Source organism: Plutella xylostella, chromosome 12 (assembly GCF_932276165.1).
Source record: "Plutella xylostella chromosome 12, ilPluXylo3.1, whole genome shotgun sequence".
Taxonomy (NCBI): Eukaryota; Metazoa; Arthropoda; class Insecta; order Lepidoptera; family Plutellidae; genus Plutella; species Plutella xylostella.
Window position 1 is genome coordinate 9,322,551 of NC_063992.1, and position 22,437 is coordinate 9,344,987.

Below are 22,437 nucleotides of genomic sequence, written 5' to 3' on the forward strand. Positions count from 1 at the left end.
TAGCTGCTTCGTTGTTGGATTCAATGTTTTCGCAGAATCGACGCCATGAGTCTCCTTGGCGGATTCTTATTCGTTTTTTGTAATGTTTTTGAGCTTCTTTATATAGCTCCCAGTCAGCATAGTGTCTAGTGTTTTTTGCCCTATTAAACAGCTTCCTAATCTTACGTCTCAGTCTCTCAAGCTCCGGTCCCCACCAGTGGGAGGTTCTGGGCCGAGTAGGCGGAGACGTAAGTGGACATGCTTGTTCATAAGATGTTGTTATACATGTTGTTAGTGACAAAACATTGGTTTCTATAGCCGCGGTGGATTGCGACATGTCTTTAAAGTTTATAGTTTGGAAGTTTTGTGTTAGTGCTTGAACGTATTTAGTTCGGTCAGTCTTCCGCGGGTTACGACGCGGTTTGACTTGCGGTGGTTTCGCTTGAAGTTTAAAACATATTCTTCTATGATCGGCACAGGATGGTTCGTTTGATACATGCCAGTCCGAAATTAGGTCAGTGACGCCAGTAGTAGCAAAAGTGACGTCAACAATTGTTTGGTAACGCGATGAAACGAACGTCGGTTCAGAGCCTATATTAAGAATGTTAAGGTTTGTTGAAAATAAGTAAGTTACCAGGTTTTCACCCCTTCTGTTGGGAGTTTCACTGCCCCAGAGCGGATGGTGCGCGTTGGTATCCGCAGCGATGATCAGCTCTAGGGAGTTGGACTCGCAGTGATGCACCAGGTCCGCCAACTCACCGGGTGGAGGATCTCCATCGCCAGGCATGTAGGCGGACGCTAGTACAATTGAACTACAGTTACCCACCAAGTTCTGAACTAACACAGCTGTTAAATCTTTCGTGCAGAACTGGGTGAGTTGTACCGCGTCCACAGAACGGGGCATGTAAATACACGTGCGTGGGTTAAGAATAGAGGTGTTTAAAAACAACTTACCCCCAATGTTGCTGAGACCGCAGATACGGCTTCCCCTGATCCACGGCTCCTGGATCAGGGCGATGGTCCCGGTGTTGACCTCCAGCTGCCTGTGTAGGGTAGCCGCCGCAATCTGCTTGTGCTGGAGGTTGGTTTGAATGACGGAGAGGTTACTGAGGCGAGCGGAGAACATCACTGTCCACCGACTCCGCATCAGCATCCGACTCTTCGTCATGACCGCCACCGTCGATCCAGGACGATAGAGCCGCGGGGGTCGCAGCAGGCATCGTCTCGGTGGAGGTGCTCGGCAGGGTCGTTGGTGCCTCGACTGGTGCAGCACTCACAGACGTGGGGCTGGAGGTGCACAGCGGTGCTGTTGGTAGCGGGTCCTCACTTTCTTCGGGAGGCTGGCTGCCCAGAACGCCGTTGTTGAAGAACCGGATGTAGATGTTGCCCACTGCAAACGTCATCTGCCGTCCGAGCTCCATGATTCTTGGCACCTCCGATCTGGGGATGCCGAGGTTGAGGAAGGAGTCCTTGCCATTGTGACACATACATAAACCTAATACATACTATACTTAACTAAAATAATATTTTATATATATATATAATAATATCATCGTCATCACACTTACATACTACTTACAACAAAACATGTGTATTATATCAGTTAAGCTGATTGTTCTGTTTCTGGAGGTAGTGCAGACGAACCTTAGACTTAAAAGTTTCAATGGACTGCGATTGCCTTATATGCAATGGTAACTGGTTCCACAAGCGAACCGCTGACACGGTGAAAGAATCCGAATACCCTGCCGCATTATGCTCTGGGGTTCGAAAGATCATATTTCTACTTGACCGTTGAGGACGGTCAGTAGAGTCGAAGAATGAGAAGCGTTCTGTTAAGTAAGAAGGGGCATTAGGATCATACACTATACCATAGACTAGGGAAACAATATGAGCATTCCTTCGATGACGAATATTGAGCCACTTGAGTTGATTCCGAAATGTAGAGACGTGATCATACTTACGCAGGCCAAAAATATAGCGAATGCATAAGTTGAGTAGACGGTCGAGTTTATCAAGTAGCTCTTCGGTGAGATCAGGGTAGCACACATCTGCGTAGTCAATAATAGGGAGCAACAAGGAGTTGACTAGCGTAACTTTGGTCGAGTACGGCAAGAAATTCTGTTTGTTCGTATATACTTATATACGTATTGTTTTCTTGTATTAGTTAATTCGTGACGATTAAGAATTGGAGCCCAGGTACCCGATTCTCGACTTGCCTTTAGACTTGAGTAATAGAGGTCATAAATTCAAATTCAAATTCTAGTTCTCGTCCTCATGATCGGTTTCCTAATTGTAGAAATACTGATCCAATATCCATTGCTCAGAATACATCAAGTAGTTACTGCGTGACAATCACCATACATCACTGTATGTAAACAAACATACATACATGCACAAGTACTGTTTCGACTACGCGTCGTCGTCACAGACATGTGATATGAGAGCTGCGATGCAGGGGCGTTACTCTATTCTAGAAAAAAAACAAACGAATGAGAACTATCGTGCAATCGGCACTTTTAATACAACGAGACAGAGTCGTGGATCGCGCAGTAGCGTTCCTAAAATTTTTTGTCATGTAGAGTGACCCCCCAGTATTGATGACGTGTGGAGAGATGTGCAGTGTGTAGGCCTACACAACATATTACCCAATAGTCCATGTTAGCTTCGGATATTCGTGGAAATTTCTATAAATATCAGCACCCGAGATATCCAAATCCTTAAATCTTAGGAATATACATGTATTTATAAATAAAAAAGTACTTATATCTTTTCAAAAGCTCCTTACATACAGGGTTATTAGTAAGTAGACCTGATCCTTTCAGGTGGTGATAGAGGAAGGCATTTCCAGTCGATTGAACCCTATAATGCATTATCCAAAACTTAACCATTTCCAAGATATTAAATATTTAAGTTTTTTGGAAATGCCTTCCAGGAACCCTGTATACAGCTTTAAACAAAATTATAATATCGTTTTAAAATCAGGAAATCATACATTTCCTCGATAAGTACGTAGGTTCTGCCATGCATGTGTAGCCTCATACGAATGGTAAATGGGGCTGTATATAATAGACATTGGACATTAGTCGCAGCACAACTACAGTACAGTGATCTGGCTAATGAGATTTCAGCTGCGTTATTCTGTAGCATCAGCAGGAGGGTTACCACCACCGACTTCTACCATTAGCGATTTCGCTCGCTTGTCAAATCTGACGTAACTTGTATGGATCTGACTGATGTTTGACAGGCGAGTGACGCTGCTTATGTGTCGGTAGTGATATGATAGAGGTTAATCACGGTAATATATTTAAAATAAAACCACCATCAATTTTAAATTGTCGCCATTAATCGCCACCCCATCGTTGCGGTGACGATTAATGGCGGCAATTTAAAAGACTCCCTTTCTATAATCATAACTTATAAATTCTACTATACCTATAACTATTTAAATTCGACTTCTTTGAATTATGATGACGAAGGATGATGAAATAAAATATTTAAAGATCAAATGCGATTCCTGAAAGTTACAAAAAAAAGTTGTTGAGAATATAAAGCTGACCTATTTAAAGACGCTTTGATTTTATCTTTCAATATTTATGTATCGATACAAAATATCACATTCTCTGCCTACCCCGCAACGGAGTGCTGTTGCACCAGGCATTTAATAAATCAAAAGGAATCGCCTGTTTTTTTTTTTGAAATCAAGTGTGTAATAGAATAGCGTAACCGATCAGCTGATCATGCTAATGAGTCGTCAGTATAGCAACCCAATTAACAGTCATTCATTATGTTCAAAACGCTAGGCCGCTAATCGCGTGAGTGAAGCCACTTCATCTGATTATGGAATCAGCGTATTTGTCGATGTGTTACCAAACATAGGAACGTAATATGGGTTGAGAACCCGTATAATTTGTCAACAAATATAAATAATAGAATATAGTAATACTGTTTTTCGCAGCATTAAAGAAAATATTACTAAATACAACTTATAAATAAAATAGTACAAAAAGGCGGCCTTATTGCTTAAAGCAATCTCTACCTTAGGGTGGATAAAGTTTAATTGGAAAATTCTGTAGGTACAATGTTAGTAAATACAGTCTACCATCAAGTCCTAGATTAAATACGTATATAATTGACATGGTTTATTAATAAAAATAACCTAATTTATCTCAAAAGTCTAGAAGAGTCTTCTAGATTAATAATAAAAAAGTCTTTATGACTCATCATAAGAGTTTAATGAGATTGCCTAAAAAATTAAATATTCATATTGAAAACCTGTTATTATAATTAGTGATGGTCCCTATATTTTTCATCATGATGTGCACATCATCACTATTTTAGAGCTTTGAAGGTATCTATCTCTAAATTTCTTGGCTCGTACTAAAAATGTGATTTAGACCTCACAAGGAACAAGTTAATGACGAGGTGATGACTCTTGAACTTTGTAAGTACTTTATAATAGATAGATAGGTAGGTAGTCAGAGTACTCTTTATTTAAATAGTTATAAGTACAACTGTGTATATCTAACATTGTGATTTGTTTTGTATGTAAGAAACTGGATCAAATAAACGCTTTATCTATCTATCTATCTATCTATCTTTCTTTATTTGTAGACCAAGAATTAATTAACCGTTTTATATAATAACTTAATTAGGGTACAAAAAGCGGTCTTATCGCTTATAGCAATCTTTAGATCGATGGACTACAAGAGACGTAAATAGGGTACAGTGTACTTACTAAAAGGAATAAATATCTACTAGATAGATACTATAGAGTTATTGAGTAAGTGATGTTTCATCCGCAGTGGCGGTGGCCCTGTCTTTCTTCGTGTGCTGGGCGCCGTTCCACGTTCAGCGGCTGCTCGCCATCTACGGCAAGAACCTCGACCACCCCAGCGACACCTTCGTACTGGTGAGTTGCACTTTACTTAGGCCCGGCACACACGGCGAAACGCAACTGCAACGAAACGCAACTGCAAAGTGTGTTGTCTCTTAAAGGTACACGTATCTATGGCTTAAACTCAAATGAAACTCAAAATTAACTAGTAATTGCAGTTTCGTTGCAGTTGCGTTTCACCATGTGTGCTGGGCCTTACTTCTTCTTAGTAGTAGCCTCCCGATGCCTCCCGGGCTTAATCGACTCAGAATTAACTAACAACCCTGTGAAACGGTCGGTTAGAAGAATGAGCAAAAGGGTTAGCACGCGGCGCCATTAAGACGTGACAAAAGTTTTGCATCGCCCTCACTCACATCGCGCAGCCTCAAGAGCGATTCGATGCGTCTTAAATGCGCCCCGTACTAGCCACTCAGGAGAACCTGGACTTTAGTGTGAAAACAAACTAAGAAAGTCGATAAATACGCTCGTAAGCTATGAAAAGAAAAAATTGGAACGGCAATGACAGGTGGATATTTTTCATTGATATCACCAACTGTCTCCAACCCTGAAAAAGCGGCAGATTATAGGACTAATCCACCAGTTTTGGAGGAGGCCCATGTCTTGCAGTGCATTATTGCAGACTGTCGTATAACTGTTAACTGAAAGCACTACCCTATACGTAATTGACACTTTGTATATATATCTATATGGGCTACATTTTATACACGAAATACTTGGTATTAAATACATTTTCTGTATATTTTCATCCATATTTAACGATGTTGGATCCGATTTTGTCCATTGAACAAAATAAATCGAGTGTTGTGAAGATAGCGTTACCGTTAAATGTGAAATATATTATTTTTTATTTCTGTATGGATTTTGTATATCAAACGTTTTTAGTCTAGGTTTTAATATTAAATACTTCATATTCACAGAGAAGGTACATTGCTTCATATTTTAGGGTTCCGTTAACAAAGGTACTAAAAGTTTTTAATTAATTTAATTATACTCAGTTCCACTTTTTGTAATATCAATATTTTACTTATTTTTTCATTATTCCTTAACGATAGACTTAAAGCGAATTTGAAAACAAATTAAGTTCATTTTAACTAAACGTATACTCAAGACTGTGTAATAAATGGCTTTTTTCAGGATTGGCTATAGCCCGCTTCCGTTTCGTTTCCATTAAGTAGGTACTGTTTTTCCAACAGTTTTCCTCCAAAGAAATAAAAAGCAATTTCACCAACTCGACGCTCATTAGTGTGAAGTTTTAAATATGGAGTTGAGTAAAATGTAGCGCGATGAAAATTATATTCACTTTAAACAAATTAATTTGTTTTTGGTGTGTGGTGGATAAAGTTACTTTTTATTTTATTTTGAATAATAAACAGCAGGTAGGTACTTACATATTCCTGATGCTGTGAAATCGAGCAATAGAGGGTGTTGCAAAAAGGGTTACGACTTTGGAAATTCGCGAAAATCAATATTCGTTCTCCATAGTAAAAAGTCACGTGACCAACAAAGTTTCTATGGAAAAGGAAATGTGTTTGGAAAACTCGTAAAACAAAAGTTGTTCAGTATGACCCCCTGAGTCACCCCGTTTCGGCTAAGCATACCCTTTTTGCAACATCTGTATAAAATGGGGTACAGTAAGGCAGCGTGGGACGCCCTCTGCCCGCTGGATCTATACCATTATTTATTATTAAAATAATGGCGATTGTTCCAGGTGTACGTGGTGCTGAACTACATCTCGGGGATCCTGTACTTCCTGTCCACGGCCATCAACCCCATCCTCTACAACATCATGTCCAACAAGTTCCGGGAGGCTTTCAAGGTATTACTAATAATAATAATAATGTCCTCCTAGCCGAATTTCGACCACAGCGGCCAATCTTAATTGAGATCAGCCATCTACGCAGGAGTAGATTATAGTGCCCAAGTGTGTGCGCAGTACACAGAAGCACTCTCTGTTCCATCACTCTCATAGCCCAATGGGACGGATTGACCGACACGACTGGAGAGAGCTAGGCGCAGGACCGATTGCTTTACATGCCCATCCGATAGCATGGATCGTTTCACTGTTTCGGACATCAGGTGATCAGCCTTCTATGTCCTAACCAAACTTAGAACCACAATTTAGAAACACAAATTGATGGTCCCACCCGGGAATCGAACCCGGGACCTCTAGGTCATGAAGCGAAGCTTCTACCACTAGAAAACAACTAATACTGTGCAGCGATTACAATATTTTTGAACCTCTGTTGTTTAGTCTGCGAAAGTTGCGTATCGTCAACTGTCAAAATGTAAGGCAAATTTGTTGGATCCAAAAGTGATACTGCTTTTCCAACAGCCTGTATAACATAACTGAACGGATTATTATCTGCACAGACTTTTATTTACTCTCTAATAAATAAATAGCAAGTAATCTGTTACTTTCACACCTGACAAGGTCGAGTTGACATAAATACGCTTCCCTTATTCCCTTCCAAATGAAAGAGTAACATTTAATACCTACAGTTACAGTCCATCAGAAGTTTTTAATAGTTTTTCACGTAACGTTCTCCCTTGTGACAGGGGACAGTGACAGTTATCCGCTGTTTAAAGGACAGCGTTAACCTAAAAGTTATAATCCACCCTTTGAAAATTAATATCTGGCCTCAGAGATACTTACTGGACCTATATCTCCTGTATCTAACCTTTGTGTAAATTGGGAGAGCCATATTAGTGCCTAGAGTGTAACTTAACATAGGTGTTACTGTTTTCATCTATTATTAATTGCTTTATCAAAGTAAGGGGCCGTTTCCACGCACTTCTTAGTGATAATAATATCATGGTGTGGAAACAGAAGTAGAAATGCGTGGAATAGAAAAATGCGCATACAGGGTGTTGCAAAAAGGGCATGGGCCGAAACCTACGTGTGCAGCATGTTATATTTAATTCCGGAAATGAAATCAGAATGTCAAAATTCGGGAAAACAAAATTAATTCTCCATAGTAAAAAGTCACGTGACCAACAATGTTTCTATTGAATATTCAATTCCATATGGAAAATGTTTTATTTTTGGGAATTTTGACATTACGATTTAATTTTCAGGCTTAGTTATATCAAGATGCACACGTATGTTTTGGCTTAGTATACCGTTTTTGCAACACCCTGTAGAAATGCGTGGCACGACGATATTTTCCTCCCGATTTCCTCGCTTGTGAGGACGGCCCAAAAAGTACACTCACGTGCAATGAAAAATTTCCATTGAGAAAAGCACCAAAATTACTCCTAAACGGTAAAGGCTATCTTAATGACGCCTTCTTCAACATTGAAGTACATTTAATAGAGTCTCAGGATATTATTAACTAAAAACGGTAATATTATGTTCAAACTTTAAATTAGATGTTTGAAAAAATAGGGGTCGTTTGGTGTCGGTATTTTGTGAGTGGCTGTAGTACCTATGTAGTAGGTAGACCGCAATTATATGAAATGTATTTTCAGTTTTCAGTGATAGAATGTCCATTAGCTTTCTTTGCTTATTTTTCACAGATTACAACATTCCCATTGACACCATTTACTCAAATGCTTTGGCCATGATCTAAATATTACAACAACATATCATTCACGATGACTTTGTCCCCTGAATTTTCTGTGCTGAAACTGATGAAAAACTAATTTAGACTTTATTCCGATACGGATAAGATCCTAACAATGTATTGCATGGATCAGTCCACGGGACATCTTTGACGGGAATGTTTCCGCCTGTCCGAGTCGAGACAGAATGGACTAATAAAAACAGAAAAGTATTTATTGTTATTTTATTTTTATTGTCTGTTGTCTGTCGTCGCGGGTAGTAAGTGGTAAGATCAAATTTAGTATAGGTATAGGTATATAATAGTAGATACCTAGGTATAGACTTCAATTTGAATCAAGTATTTATGTTTTTTATGTCTATCTAATGCAATGTGTGTGTGTGTGTTTGTTTCATCTAATGTAACTAGTATATTTAATTGTATTTTTATCGTGCACAAACAGTGAATCATGAAACGATAAATTCATTTAAACGTTGATTTTGATTGGTTAACATTGTTACCCATGAAAATGTCTAATTATGTATGTGCATTTAATTGTCTAACTAACGTGATAGGCCGCGAACGGTGCCTATCACTGTTTTTGAATAAAAAATATGTCATCTCTCGTCTCACAAAATAATAATTATACAGAAAATAAAAACAACGAAGACCTAACTACACTAACCTTATTTTTTGGGTAAAATTAAATCTATTGCTGTCTTGCTCTGTCAGCATACTGTCAAAGCAAGAGAACAATAGATTGTTTTAAACGCTGAAGTACGCCTGTCTTAAAAACACCAAGGTAGATATAATTATTATACATACTGCTTATTGCTTGTAAGTATAAGAAATTATTACACAGGAATCCATGTAAGTTTCTTATGGGAGATAAATCTCAGAGGTCACGCAATATTTATGGTGTCGTAAAAAATAATGGTTCCATTTGATTTTAATGTCCACGCTTCAGGTAAATGTATAGTAAACATATTATACGATTAAGTAACTCCAATATTACGGCCACATCACATGCATTACAATATTGTAATAAAAAATACGGCGAAACGCTTTGAGATATTTTGCCTTGCGTTTTACTTGTTCAAGTGTTGTTACTTCTCTAGGTCTGTTCTAAAATAATTATTAATAAAACAATTTCGTCCACTTCGTGTTATTTTCAGTCATATGTGATTGAATCTAGTATAATTCAATTTGGTACTACAAACCTTCTGAGTATCTGCAGATCTAGAGATAGGTATAGATATTACCATCAGCAAATAATATTCGATTGTAAAAGTATAGCAATAAATTACACCAAACGATATGCCACTGAAATTGCGTGACTTGAGAATAAAAATTGGTTTCAAATGCTAAGTACTGTCGTGCCCCTGTGAGACATGACACTTTCGATTTTTCGCTGAGCAAAGAAATTTAAATCTGGTAACAAGATTTATACCCAACTTTGTATCTGATTGTACTCATACAAAATTTATTCAATGCGTGTGCCGCTTTCGTAAATGATTAGGAATACATTACTTAAACGAATTCTGTACTTGGGAATTTGTTATTAGCAAGAATTATCATAATCGATAACTCTTGAAATATCTTCAAAGTTTAAAAAGTTTCAAAAGTTTCAAAGTTTCAAAACCAAGAAATTGTATGAAAGGATCCATGGCACATGTCGTTTTTCACTAATGGCTGTTATACTTTACTGTAAAGCTGTATCCAGCATTCCATTATACTTACCTAATAGTAATAACTTAGATGCCATAACTCATACCAAACATCTGCTTTATTCATATCCATAACCTACATGTGCCTAATAAACCGTACTTTGCTAAAATATTCAAAATTTAATTCAACTTAACACAGTTAATTTGTCCGTGCGACGACAGTGGCGACAGTCGTTTATATCACCTGTGACCTTTATGATAGTAGCGTAACAGGGCCCTATTTCGGACAGCAGAGGCTAAACTGCCCATTTTCTCAGATAATTTAGTAGACCCCACCTATGCGTAACAGCCCCTAGTGACGTCACAGACATGGCTAGTATCTGTATCACTTACCTTATTAAAAGCCAGCGTTTTCGCCGCTCTCAAGGTATAAATAGCTTAGGCTTTGAGTTGTCTCTAGGGCGCGCGATTCATTTGAAAGTACTTAGTACCGGGTAAAGTTATCGGAAAATGTTATTAAATCCTATATCGGAGGCAATATAGAGATTCCGTGCGCCGCTGTAGAATGAATATCGTCTTTTTTCATGTCGCTCTGGGAAATGTAAAAAAGTGTAGAAGAGGCTTTTACTGATGGATCTTATCGCAAATGAGGCCATCCGTCAGGGAATTAAGGTTACCAATACAGCTATAAATAGCTGTAAAATATTGTAAAGCTAAAAAATGCGCTATCAGGTTATATTTTGTTAGTGTCGAGGTTCGTTCGTCATTCGTCTAAATATTAAACTTACAGTTTCTCATTCCCAGTAGTGTAGCGATGGCTATTGAATGTAAACGGTGTAGGTAGATTAATTTAAACAAAGTAAATTAAACTCGCTGCTTTCATGCTTTGATATAAAAATAAAAAGAAATTGATGTATACCTATACAGGGTGTTGCAAAATTGGTATACTAAGCCGAAACCTACATGTGCAGCATGGTATATCTAAGCCCAAAACTGAAATCAGAATTTGGAAATTCGCGAAAAAAATAAATTATTATCCATAGTAAAAAAGTCACGTGACCAACAAAGTTTCTATGGAAAATGATAATTTTTTTTCGCGAATTTTGAAATTCTGATTTCAGTTTCGGGCTTAGATATACCATGCTGCACATGTAGGTTTCGGCTTAGTATACCCTTTTTGCAACACCCTGTATACAAAGCAGTTTTCAGGATCTACTTACAGACAAATTTTCAGGATCCTATGCTAAGAATACAATAAAATACATAACTCAGGACGTTATCAGCTCGCAGTCTCTAAAAACAAAAAAATATTTTGAATGAGAAACATTAAAAGTTAAATAAACATGTTTTCTTTCTTATATAGTTATTCAAATATATTGTTGCAACGAGATAATAATAATATAAATAATATTATGTTACTCAATAAAAAAAGGTTCTTATAGGTACTGAGTTCATAGTGCAAACATGGTTGATTGATAATAAAAATAACGATCAAGAACAACCCATCAATTTAGTTATTATTTTGCCAAATTAGTAACACGTCTGCACAGGGGGGTCACTCTATATCACGAAAACGAAGTTTTAGAGTGCTGCTGCGCGAGCCACGACTGTATCTCGTTGTATTAAACGTGCCGATTGCACGACAGCTCCTGTTCGTTCGTTTTTCTTCAGTATAGAGTAACCCTCCAAAGCTTCATGGCAATTATCGTGTCGTTTTTGTCCCATTCAGGCAATTACAGTTGATTCATCATAATTGAAGTGTTTGTGTACAACTTGTATCGGGTATTATAATATTATAATACTTCTTGTATTATACATTAACCGAATATTTCATAATGTCTTAATGTCTAGTAAAGGTAATCAGTACCTAAACTAAAAATCTAGTTTTACGGGTACTTTTTCGGGTAGGTGGAAAAAGTAAACAAACATCTAGAATTTATTATTGTTTAATTAAAATAGTAAATAACATAATTTCAAAATATAAGTGGTATATTATGAGAGTATAAGTTTTAATACCTGCCATAAATTATTATCTCCAACATTAAGCAACATTTCCTGCACTTATTCAATAACTGCACTAACATAACCTCACAAACTGACCATGGAGAATATTAAGGACACAATCACTGATATGATGGGTCAGCTAAATGCAAGAATGGCCGCCTTTGAAGCACAGATTGCAAAGTCGCCGGCATCTCCTTCAGCTTCAGGACTAGCTGCTGAATTCGCAGCTTTCAGGTGCTTCACCATGTCAGCATTCAACATGCTCAATAAGCAAGTAGAAATGCTGGCCAAGGGTATGGATCATCTTGACATGCGCAGTCGCCGGAAGATCCTCCTTATCCACGGGGTCCCCGAGGGCAAGAAGGAGGATGTGGCCAACACAGCTGTCCAGACTCTTGCAAGTCGCTATGAGGAGTCTAAGTTGCTGTGCTTAGACGATATCGCTCGCAGCCACAGAATGGGACGCATAGGAGACAAGCCAAGACCCATTCTCGTAAAGTTTAAAGACTTGGCTCTGCGCAACAAGGTCTGGTACTCCAAGACGAAGTTGAAGGGTAGTGGAGTCACACTGTCGGAGTTCCTGACCCGGCCGCGTCACGAAGCATTCATGGCGGCACGGCAGCGGGTCGGCGTGAAGCAATGCTGGACGCGGGACGGCTGCGTGGTGGTGCTGGGCGCTGACGGGAAGCAGCATCGCGTCGTGTCGCTGGCCGAGCTGGACCAGGTCTGTCCGCCGGCCAGCCAGAACGTCGATGTGGTGGCGCCTAAGGCTAGCAGCAGCAAAGCCGCGGATGCACCAGTGGCATCTGGCAGAGCGAAGCGTGTCGTTTCCAAGAAGTAGTTGTGTAGTTAAGGTTCACTTTTGCAACTTCGTTATAGTGTTTTGTGTGTGAATATGAATACCCTCTATTAACAATTAATTTTCGTTTTTATTTTAGGAAATGTGTTTCAATATTTTTCGTTGTTGTCATTGTTGTTCTGTCTAAATGTCAGTCAGTGTCACTGTCAATGTCATCTATTTGTCAAATTTGTTTTCGTTTTCTTCTCTGTGTGTCATTTATTTTAATTTTTTTTTCATAGAGAGTATTGTCAGTCAGTGTTTGTAGGAATTATGTAAGTTGCGTTCGGAAATTGCTTTAATTTTCTCTTGAACAACTGGCAGGTGGAATGGTATTTTAATTTAGATACCAACTTGGCCGTATAATTTAAATAGTATATTTATTAATTATTTTATATATATATATATATATATATATATATTTATTTTAAATTGCATACAATATAATATTTATATACATATCTATATTATATGAGTTCTGATAACGAAAACAGCGATAGTGAAAATCTCTTTGATTGCCTTTCTTCTTCCGATGATGAGTTAAACAGTATTGATAGCTTTCATAGTATTCCCTCACTATCCGACACTCTTCACACTACTTTTTCTGATGTACCGAAAAATTTCAATGTGGTTCACATAAACGCACAAAGTATTCCGGCTCACTATTCTGAACTATTAGCGTCATTTGATACCAAAAATATCCATGCCATTCTTGTTTCGGAGTCATGGCTAAAACCATGTCTACCTACAACTTCATATTCATTGCCTGGCTTTATTCTCATCCGTAATGACCGTATTGGTATACGTGGTGGAGGAGTTGCCATCTATTTACGCTCCCATATCCCTTACTCTGTTCTGAGTATGTCTGCTCAGCCACCGCCGGACAATGCAGGAGAACATCTGATTATAGAGGTCACACTTTCTCAGACTAAAACATTGCTGGGCGTGTATTACAATCCGTCCATGTACAACAATTATTATAATTCATTTGAGAAAGTGCTTGAAGACTATATCCCTATCTATAATCATGTTATTATAATGGGCGACTTCAACACCTGCCTGCTGAAGAAGGATGTGCGCTCCTCTTCATTCCTGTCTTTAACACAAGCTAGCAACATGACTATTCTCCCCCTCGGTGCTACCCATCATTTTCCTAACTGTATTCCTACTCTCCTAGATTTAATACTAGTTTCATCTCCAAATCATGTTGCTAAGCACGGTCAATGTGGCGCCGATGGCTTTTCCTATCATGATCTGATATATCTATCATACAAAATTCGTCCCCCTAAGGCTAAACCTAGAACTCTCCTTCAACGCAATTTTGGTGGAATGGTGCTGGAAAATCTTCGCAGTGATGCGCAAAGTGCAGCTTGGGACGCGGTGTTCAATGCCGATACAGTGGATGAAAAAGTTTCGGCTTTTAATTCTTTAATTATCCGTCTGTACGATGTGCATGCACCCGTCAGAGCTGTAAGGATGAAGCATCTTCCGGCTCCCTGGTTGACTGACGAAATTAAAGTGATCATTAATCGCAAGATCTGTGCCAAGTCAAAGTTCAAACGTCAGCCTTCTGACTCCAATCGTGACAAATATATTGCCTTACGTAATCACTGCAATAAGGTGTGTAGGGACGCACAACGACGCCACATTCATGAGTCCGTTCAGAATGGTGATCCAGCCAAAGTCTGGAACTTCCTCAGGTCATTAGGAGTTGGTAAATCGCGCTCTCAGTCTATTCCTAAAGACTTGGATTTAAATCTTCTTAATCAACATTTCACGTCATCAGTAGCCATGGATAGTGCCACTAAAAATAGAACATTGAATACTCTTTCTTCAAAACCAACTCCTGACTTCTCCGAATTCAACTTTAGTCAATTTGCTGATAGTGACGTTGAGAGAAGTATACTCGCCATCACTTCTAACGCTGTCGGTAGTGATAGCATAAGTCGGAAGATGGTGCTCCCTATCCTGGACATTATCCTTCCCGTTATTTCCCACATACTCAACTTTTCTATATCCTCTAATACGTTCCCGTCCACTTGGAAAGATGCACAAGTAACTCCTTTGCCCAAAAAATCCAACCCATCCTTCTCCGACTATCGCCCTATCTCCATACTTCCTTTCCTATCCAAAGTCCTCGAACGTCTAGTCCATCATCAGCTGAACAGATTCCTAGTTCGCAATGATCTGATGAATCCTTATCAGTCTGGCTTCCGCCCAGGTCATAGCACGGTAACGGCATTGGTGCAAATCACGGACGACGTTCGCCAGGGTATGGAGAACGGTGAGCTGACTGTGCTATCACTGCTCGACTTCAGCAACGCCTTCAACACAGTGGATTTCGATATCCTATTGGGGGTATTACGTTCTCTCAATGTATCTCCTACGGTAATTGACTGGTTTCATACTTACTTGCATGGCCGCCGGCAGCGAATCCGCATCGAAGAGTCCAACTCTGTCTGGTGTAGCACCACAGCCGGTGTCCCGCAAGGTGGCGTGTTGTCTCCTCTTCTCTTTGCTATATTCATAAATAGTATATCCGACAATATCTCTTCTTCCTACCACCTTTATGCAGATGATCTACAAATATATAACCAAGCGTCAATTTCAGACCTACCACTTGCGATCCGCAAAACGAATATTGACCTTGAACATATACTGTTATGGAGTAAAGATCACGGTCTGAAGGTTAACCCGACCAAAACGCAGGTCATAGTTTTAGGCAGCCCCAGATTTACGTCACTCGTCGACCTAAATACCCTGCCTCCAATAGTATTTAACGGAGTCCACATACATTGGAGTAAATGTGTGAAGAATCTGGGGGTTTACATGGACAGCGCTATGACCTGGAAGAATCAGCTCGACGAGGTGAGCCGGAAGGTGTTCGCTTCTGCAGGCTCACTCCGGAGATTGCGGAATTTCCTACCCACGGCCACCAAAATTGTTCTTTCTCAATCCTTACTTCTTCCTATTCTAGATTATGCCGACTCTTGTTACACCGATCTTACCGAAGAGCAACTTAACAAACTTGAGCGCCTCCAAAATGTTTGCATACGGTTCATATTTGGCTTACGCAAATATGACCATGTTTCCGAGTTTCGCACCAAGCTCAAGTGGCTCCCCATTCGCCTCCGCCGGAATACCCACATTCTTTCTCTCTTGTATTCAATACTGTTTAACCCATCATACCCGGCTTATCTTAAAGAGCGCTTTCAGTTCCGGTACGAATCACACAACCGCACACTGCGCTCTGCCCACAACTTACGCTTAAATATTCCTCCCCATTCCACAAAATTTTATAGTAACTCTTTTACTATACAGGCGATCACTTTATGGAATGATCTCCCATTAGACATCCGTAAAGCACAATCACTGGCCTCATTTAAAAGAATGCTGAAGGAACACTATCTTAGAATTTAACTGCACATGTTGTCTTGTTTTCGGAGCTCTTATTACCTATATTATTTCAGACTTACGTATAGATATCCTATTAAATCTGATTATTATATTTATGTAGGTCTATGTAGTCTATTATAAAATATATATTATTATTTTAGGTATATAAGTATAAATACATGTAAGTTTAAAGACTTAGTTTGTAGGGACTTATATAATAACTAAATAATTATTTTTATTTTTCCTTTATTTTTCTTTAGTACACTTGACCCCTCTTTAATCAAAATATCCTTCCACCCTAAGGTTGTCTTGAAAAAATCGCTTTAAGCGATAAGACCGCCATTTTTGTACATAGTTTATAGTATTTAAGTTATATAAGTTTCTTTTATGTGTGTGTGTACAAATAAAGAATATTCTATCTATTCTATCTATCTATCTATCTAGTTAGTAATTATGTACGCTCACGAGCAATGTAAAAGTTCCAGTGAGAAAATCATCTAATTACTCCTAAACGGTAAGAGCTAGGGTAATGGCGCTGTCTGCAATATTTAAGTACTTACATTTAATATGAGAATATTATGAGCCAACAAATATGAATTCAAGAATGGAAATATACGTCTACATCCGTAGTACAAAAACACATACTTTGTCAAAAAGAATCACAATATACTTAATACCGAAAATATATAACAACAAGAGACAATTCGATTATTAAATTCGTTTTCCACATTATTACATTTCTTTCATTTGAGATCGAGATTGCAATTTCCTTGCTACAGCAAAAATCTTGTTCGAATTAAATTTAATCCGTTCAGGGAGTGAATGAAATACGGGCGGTTTTGCCCTGGCAGCGTCGCCACGTTACACCCGGCTGCTAGTGACGTCACACCACCAGCATGACACACGTGCAAATGACAGAGCGGCGTAAATTTGCAAAATATTTTTTGGGTTTTGCTCAATGATTTTTACATGAATTTAACGCACGCCTGACACGTTTTGGTTATTAAATATCATGCAAATATTCCTACAATATGTATACAATTTAGATATTTAAGTATTTTTTTAATTGGGATTTAACTGAAAATTAATATTATGAGGTTGTAAGTGTTGTAACACAAGATACAAAACCGCGTGGCATGCAAAAAAACTTCCGTTCAATTGTTTAATTTCCTGAAAAATCATCGACCGTAACCGGAAAATTTTGGACAATAAATATAAATTCGTATAAGGAAATTGCCCAATTCTACGCATGCTACAGGTCTGTGTTACTAATGTCTTTGCCCCTTCATGTAGAAAATGAAGGAAAAAGGCAAATAACTTCCCTCCCGGAAACTAATGGTGGTCTCGTGCGTAAATTCTCTTCCGCTGCAAATTTGCAAGCCCACCCTGTGGCTAGGATATATTTTTGGACTTTCTTACAACTTTTTAAGATTATGTGACCCTTCATTTAACCCCAAAATGTTTAATATAACTTTGCCGTTTTTATCTGCATAATTTAATTATATTAGTTAGTGTGTACACTTGCGAGCAATGAAAAAGTTCCAGTAACGTATCATGAAATTACTCCTAAACGGAAAAGGCTATCTTAATCACGCCGTCTGGTAATATCGAAATGCATTAATTTTAATAGCGCATCAGAAAAATCCGACTAAAAAGTAAATATTGTGTCCAAATCTTGAATTAAATTTTATAAGAATTGGGGCCATTTGGTGCGGCATTTTGTGAGTGGAACTTTTTCACTGCCTGTGAGTGTATGAATATTAGGACACAGTAGGGCATTGAGGCCAGTTTACCCACTATTCAATCAAGAACTTAACCCGATTAAGTATGATTGCTTTAGTGACGAAAAGGCTATCGAGAGGTCTCGATCTAGATGGCAGTTAGGTTAGGCTGTTTGTCGAGAGCTGTAAATGACTATCGTAATAATAATATCTAAATTTATTATAATATCGATAGCAGGGGTTGTAACTGGAATAAATAATCGGTATTTCTTTAAAGATACCAGTACTTATTTATTTTAAGGTGGCTTTATCTATAACATTAGCATTGGACTAAAAGCTGCTTAAATAGTAGTACCCAATTACCTTACTTATCTTGGTTGTGTTTGCTGCCCACTAAGCATATCGGTTGAGTATGCCGAGTGTTCACAGATGCTAGTTTTGCCGTTCTACGTATATATTTTTTAACCCTAATACATCAATTCTGAAATAAAGTTAAAGTAGGTTTAATACATTTTCCGACTCCCGCGGGATATAGGTACCTACTAGAAATCCACAAACAGAATTCTAATAGCTGTACAAGTTACGGAGAGCTCTAGGAACCCACAACTTTGTTTACAATGTATTTACATATACACTGAACTCAGATAGAGTTTATAAAATTTTATTCGGGGAACTTTAGTGCTGTTAAGTTGAATCAACAGCATGAATTCGTAATATAACTCGTGTTGTAGAGAAGTGTTTGATGCACTCTTTGCATTACCAACTTGATGTGCTGCGTTGCAGTTGGAGCATGTTGATGTCAATGTGGAAATTAATGTAACCAGCCTATGCTTACATACCTATTTTAAAGCCAAAATTATTATTTTGGCGAATGTATAATGTTGTATTCAACATTATACAGCAAATGAAAAAGTTCCAGTGACATACTGGCAACTTACCTAGTGGGTGAAATTTTTCATTGCTTGCCAGTGTATTTGAATCTTATCACTTACAATGAAGGCTCTATGCGTAGCACGAAGCCTGACGTCGTGACGCAACACCTGATCCTATCAGCCGGCGCTACCTGGGCACTCATTTATAGAGGCTCTCAAACTGACTGAGAGGTATTCAGACTGACCAATCCTTTCACCGGGGGCCGTCTCCACAAGCTAATGGCGAGTTGACGTTTCGCGCGTACGCAACCACTCGACGATATTATTGCCGTGAGGAGACCAAGGAATTTGTATACAAAGTCCTTGGAGGAGACACCTTCTATGAGAGTATATAGAAATGCGTGGCACGACAGTAGTATCGTCGCGATTTCCTCGCCTGTGGAGACGGCTCCTAAGCTATACTTTAGGTACCTTGCTGAAGTTTTTCACCGCCTCGCAAAGAATTTATACGGCCATAATCAAACCAAAACTAACCACCATTCTTCTTCCAGACAACGCTAGCAGCGTGGTTCGGGCGGCGGCGCGGCGGCGTGCGCATGGCGAGGACCTACAGCGCGCTGCTGGCCTCCCGCCGCGAGCGCGCCGCGACCCTGGACCCCGGCGGCCGCGCCCGCAGGCTCTGCCGTCTGTCCACCGCGTCCACGCAGCTCGACGCGCCCCCCAGGGCTCAGGTGAGGTCAGACGATTGCATTTTCTCTTGGTGGAGGCGCTTGGTTTGTATTTGGGAGCAGAGGTTAGAGTTGCAAAGACTATACTTACCTTGTTAGAAAGAAAAGGTTTCCTGGCCGGTACTACAACGCATTTAAAATATTTACTTACTTCATAAATGGAAAAAGGTGATAGACAAGGGCGTGGTTGGTCAGTTTTGCTGAGATATGGAATGGATGCATAATATGTACCAGAGAACAACGCGGACTCGTTTAATACATTCACGAGAGTCACGAGCAATGAAAAAGTTCCAGTGGTACATATGGAACGGCAATGGTGGGTGGAACTTTTTTATTGCTCGCATGTGTTGTACCAAGTAAATTAAAAGTCTTTGTAATTTTAAACTCTGTGATCTATTAGGTAGTTGGTGAAATAAATTCTACTAAAATGGTAAAGTATCCTAACCTTAGTATGCACGTTGCATTAGTATTAATAATAATAACTAATTTCAATACAATACCTTTAATAAAACATGGTTCGTTAGTAGCTGTACCCATTAATAATACCTAAATAGGTAGGTACATACAAAATCGAAAAGTTATTGTACTTTTCGATCTTATCACTGAAATTTTATGTAAATGTCATCATCATTAAGATATTACCTAAATGGTAGGTATAAAAACTAAATAAATAATATTACAATATCCGTGCCTTCTGAAGAGGACTAATCTATTTGTGGGATTTATGATATTTTTTCCCATCTTCTACTTACTACGGCTTCGAAATATCGTTTTCGTAAAGGTAGACTGCCCCCCCTGGGAACTAATATATTCTTATTTCAGAGCGTTGCGTGTTCTGAATACGTGATAGTGGTACCAACTAATTGATGAAGTGTTGATCGTTAAATACCTTAATGTTTACGCAGTAGATTCTAGAGGTACACTAGCAAGCAATGAAAAGGCTCCACCCACAAAATACCGTCAATAATTAATGGTCCCAACCAAGAGCGGTGGTAGCTCAGTCGGGTGAGCGCCCGCTTCTCACGCAAGAGATGCGGGTTCGAATCTCAGCGCTGACATGTACCAATGAGTTCTTTTAACTTAAGTACAATGTATACCATCGCTCTTACGGTGAAGAAAAACATCGTGAGGAAACCTGCATATCTAGATTTAGCACATCTAGATATGTGAACCCACCAACCCGCAGTGGACCAGCGTGGTGGGAAATGGTCCAAGCTTAGGAAGGCAGTTTAGACCTTGGGGATATGCACAAAGGTTCCACTCGAGAGAGCCAGGTGCAGGTACTTACACCCCCACAGAGAATAGAATAGAATAGAAATGGTCCCGACATTGCTTAAAATCATAGAATAACGAGTACTAGTACTACTGTACTTGTTATTCTATGCTTGAAATACAACAAAAAAAACTACAAAAGTACCTTATAAACTTTGAAAGTCACGTATGACTTTCAAATAATTACGAGTATTTCGAATCATTATATTATAAAAATACCGGTATTAGGTATGTATGATACTGGTGTGCCTGCGTGCTTCTAGGTAAGTAGGTACTTAATAAAAAAAATAAAAAAGAATGTTTAATTTGTGCAGTCTTAGTTGGAGTAACGAATCACATTTCCTCCACAAAAACAATTAAAAATAATATTAAACTACCACGGTTAACCACCTTTCCAAAACAAAAACACGGATGTGCTCGCAGTTATGGCTAGTTTAACCAGTTCTTAATTTGAGCTAAAAAAAACTATTCTATGGTATATTTTATGCATGGCAAAGGTTAATGAAGTAATTCTAACGTACTAACACGCGATTATCTGATTCTATCCTAACTTATGCGTCTATACTAATATTATAAAGATATAAACTAAAATAGTCCCACGGGAAATTCTTGGTGGTTGTGGGGTAAAGCGCCTACCTACGACTGTGTTATTCTGAGATGCATGTACTTAATGTACGGTCGGCTGCATAAGTATAGCTTTACAATTTTGTACTTTGTCAAACTGACTACATAACAAACCGATGTTTGAATAGGAAAAGTGTCCAGCTACTTATGCAGCTGACTGTACCTGCATGTTTGGATAGCCTTTAATTTTGTTACAATAATATTATTAGAGGTCGTTTTTATAAACATTTATAGGGTAATTTTGAAAACAAAATGATATCTCTCCTGGAAAATAGTTTAAAACAAAGCAAAGATTAACATGTGAAAGAAACCTCTTGTACCTCGATTCATTCCTCGTTTTTTATTAAAAAAAATATATAAACATAAGTAACAAAAAGTGAAGTAACACGTAAACCATCGCAAAGTGATCTTTTAAGCGGCTGTCAATTTTGACTGACAAGTCAACATCCATTTCGAAATAGCCGGTGTTTAAAATGTTAATGCCTCAACTTTTTTACCAACAAACTAAATATCATAACTAGTTTTTCGATTACGACCTCGTTAAAAAATACAAAAAATGCACATAAAATATATATATTTAATTACTTACAAGACTTATAGGACTTAGGTATATTACCATACCACCAATAGGTACGGTAAGGTGCAGAGAAACCTGACCCCCCTCTCATAGTAACAATGCTTCTGAGGGGGTCAGGTTTATCTGCCCCTTACTGTACCACCATGCCAAATTAGCAAAAACAAAACTACAGCGCTAACCACGACTCTATGACATTGTACCTAATCTATTCTTTCTATTTTCTGTGGGGGTGTAAGTACCTGCACCTGGCTCTCTCGAGTGGAACCATTGTGCATATCCCCAAGGTCTAAACTGCCTTCCTAAGCTTGGACCATTTCCCACCCCGC

At 38.7% G+C, this 22,437-nt stretch overlaps 2 protein-coding genes across 3 annotated transcripts in view; both read left to right on the plus strand.

Annotated features, from left to right (window-relative positions):
* LOC105384698 (pyrokinin-1 receptor) overlaps positions 1–22,437 on the plus strand; it is a 74,347-nt gene that overhangs the window by 43,454 nt on the left and 8,456 nt on the right. The window contains exons 3-5 of one of the 2 annotated variants that reach the window (XM_048624338.1): positions 4,782–4,888; positions 6,582–6,689; positions 19,462–19,641. In XM_048624338.1, the coding sequence (XP_048480295.1) occupies positions 4,782–4,888; positions 6,582–6,689; positions 19,462–19,641 (395 nt within the window). Of the gene's footprint in view, positions 1–4,781; positions 4,889–6,581; positions 6,690–19,461; positions 19,647–22,437 lie in introns of both variants that reach the window. The other variant, XM_048624339.1, reaches the window with a different exon arrangement.
* Positions 11,982–13,144, plus strand: LOC125489218. The gene has a single exon (XM_048624341.1). It carries the CDS (start codon positions 12,181–12,183, stop codon positions 12,922–12,924), a length of 744 nt encoding a protein of 247 aa, XP_048480298.1. The 5' UTR covers positions 11,982–12,180; the 3' UTR covers positions 12,925–13,144.

Bases quoted from the DNA above. Each gene is read 5' to 3' on its own strand.
- LOC125489218 (XM_048624341.1), top strand. From the start codon at position 12,181: ATGGAGAATATTAAGGACACAATCACTGATATGATGGGTCAGCTAAAT.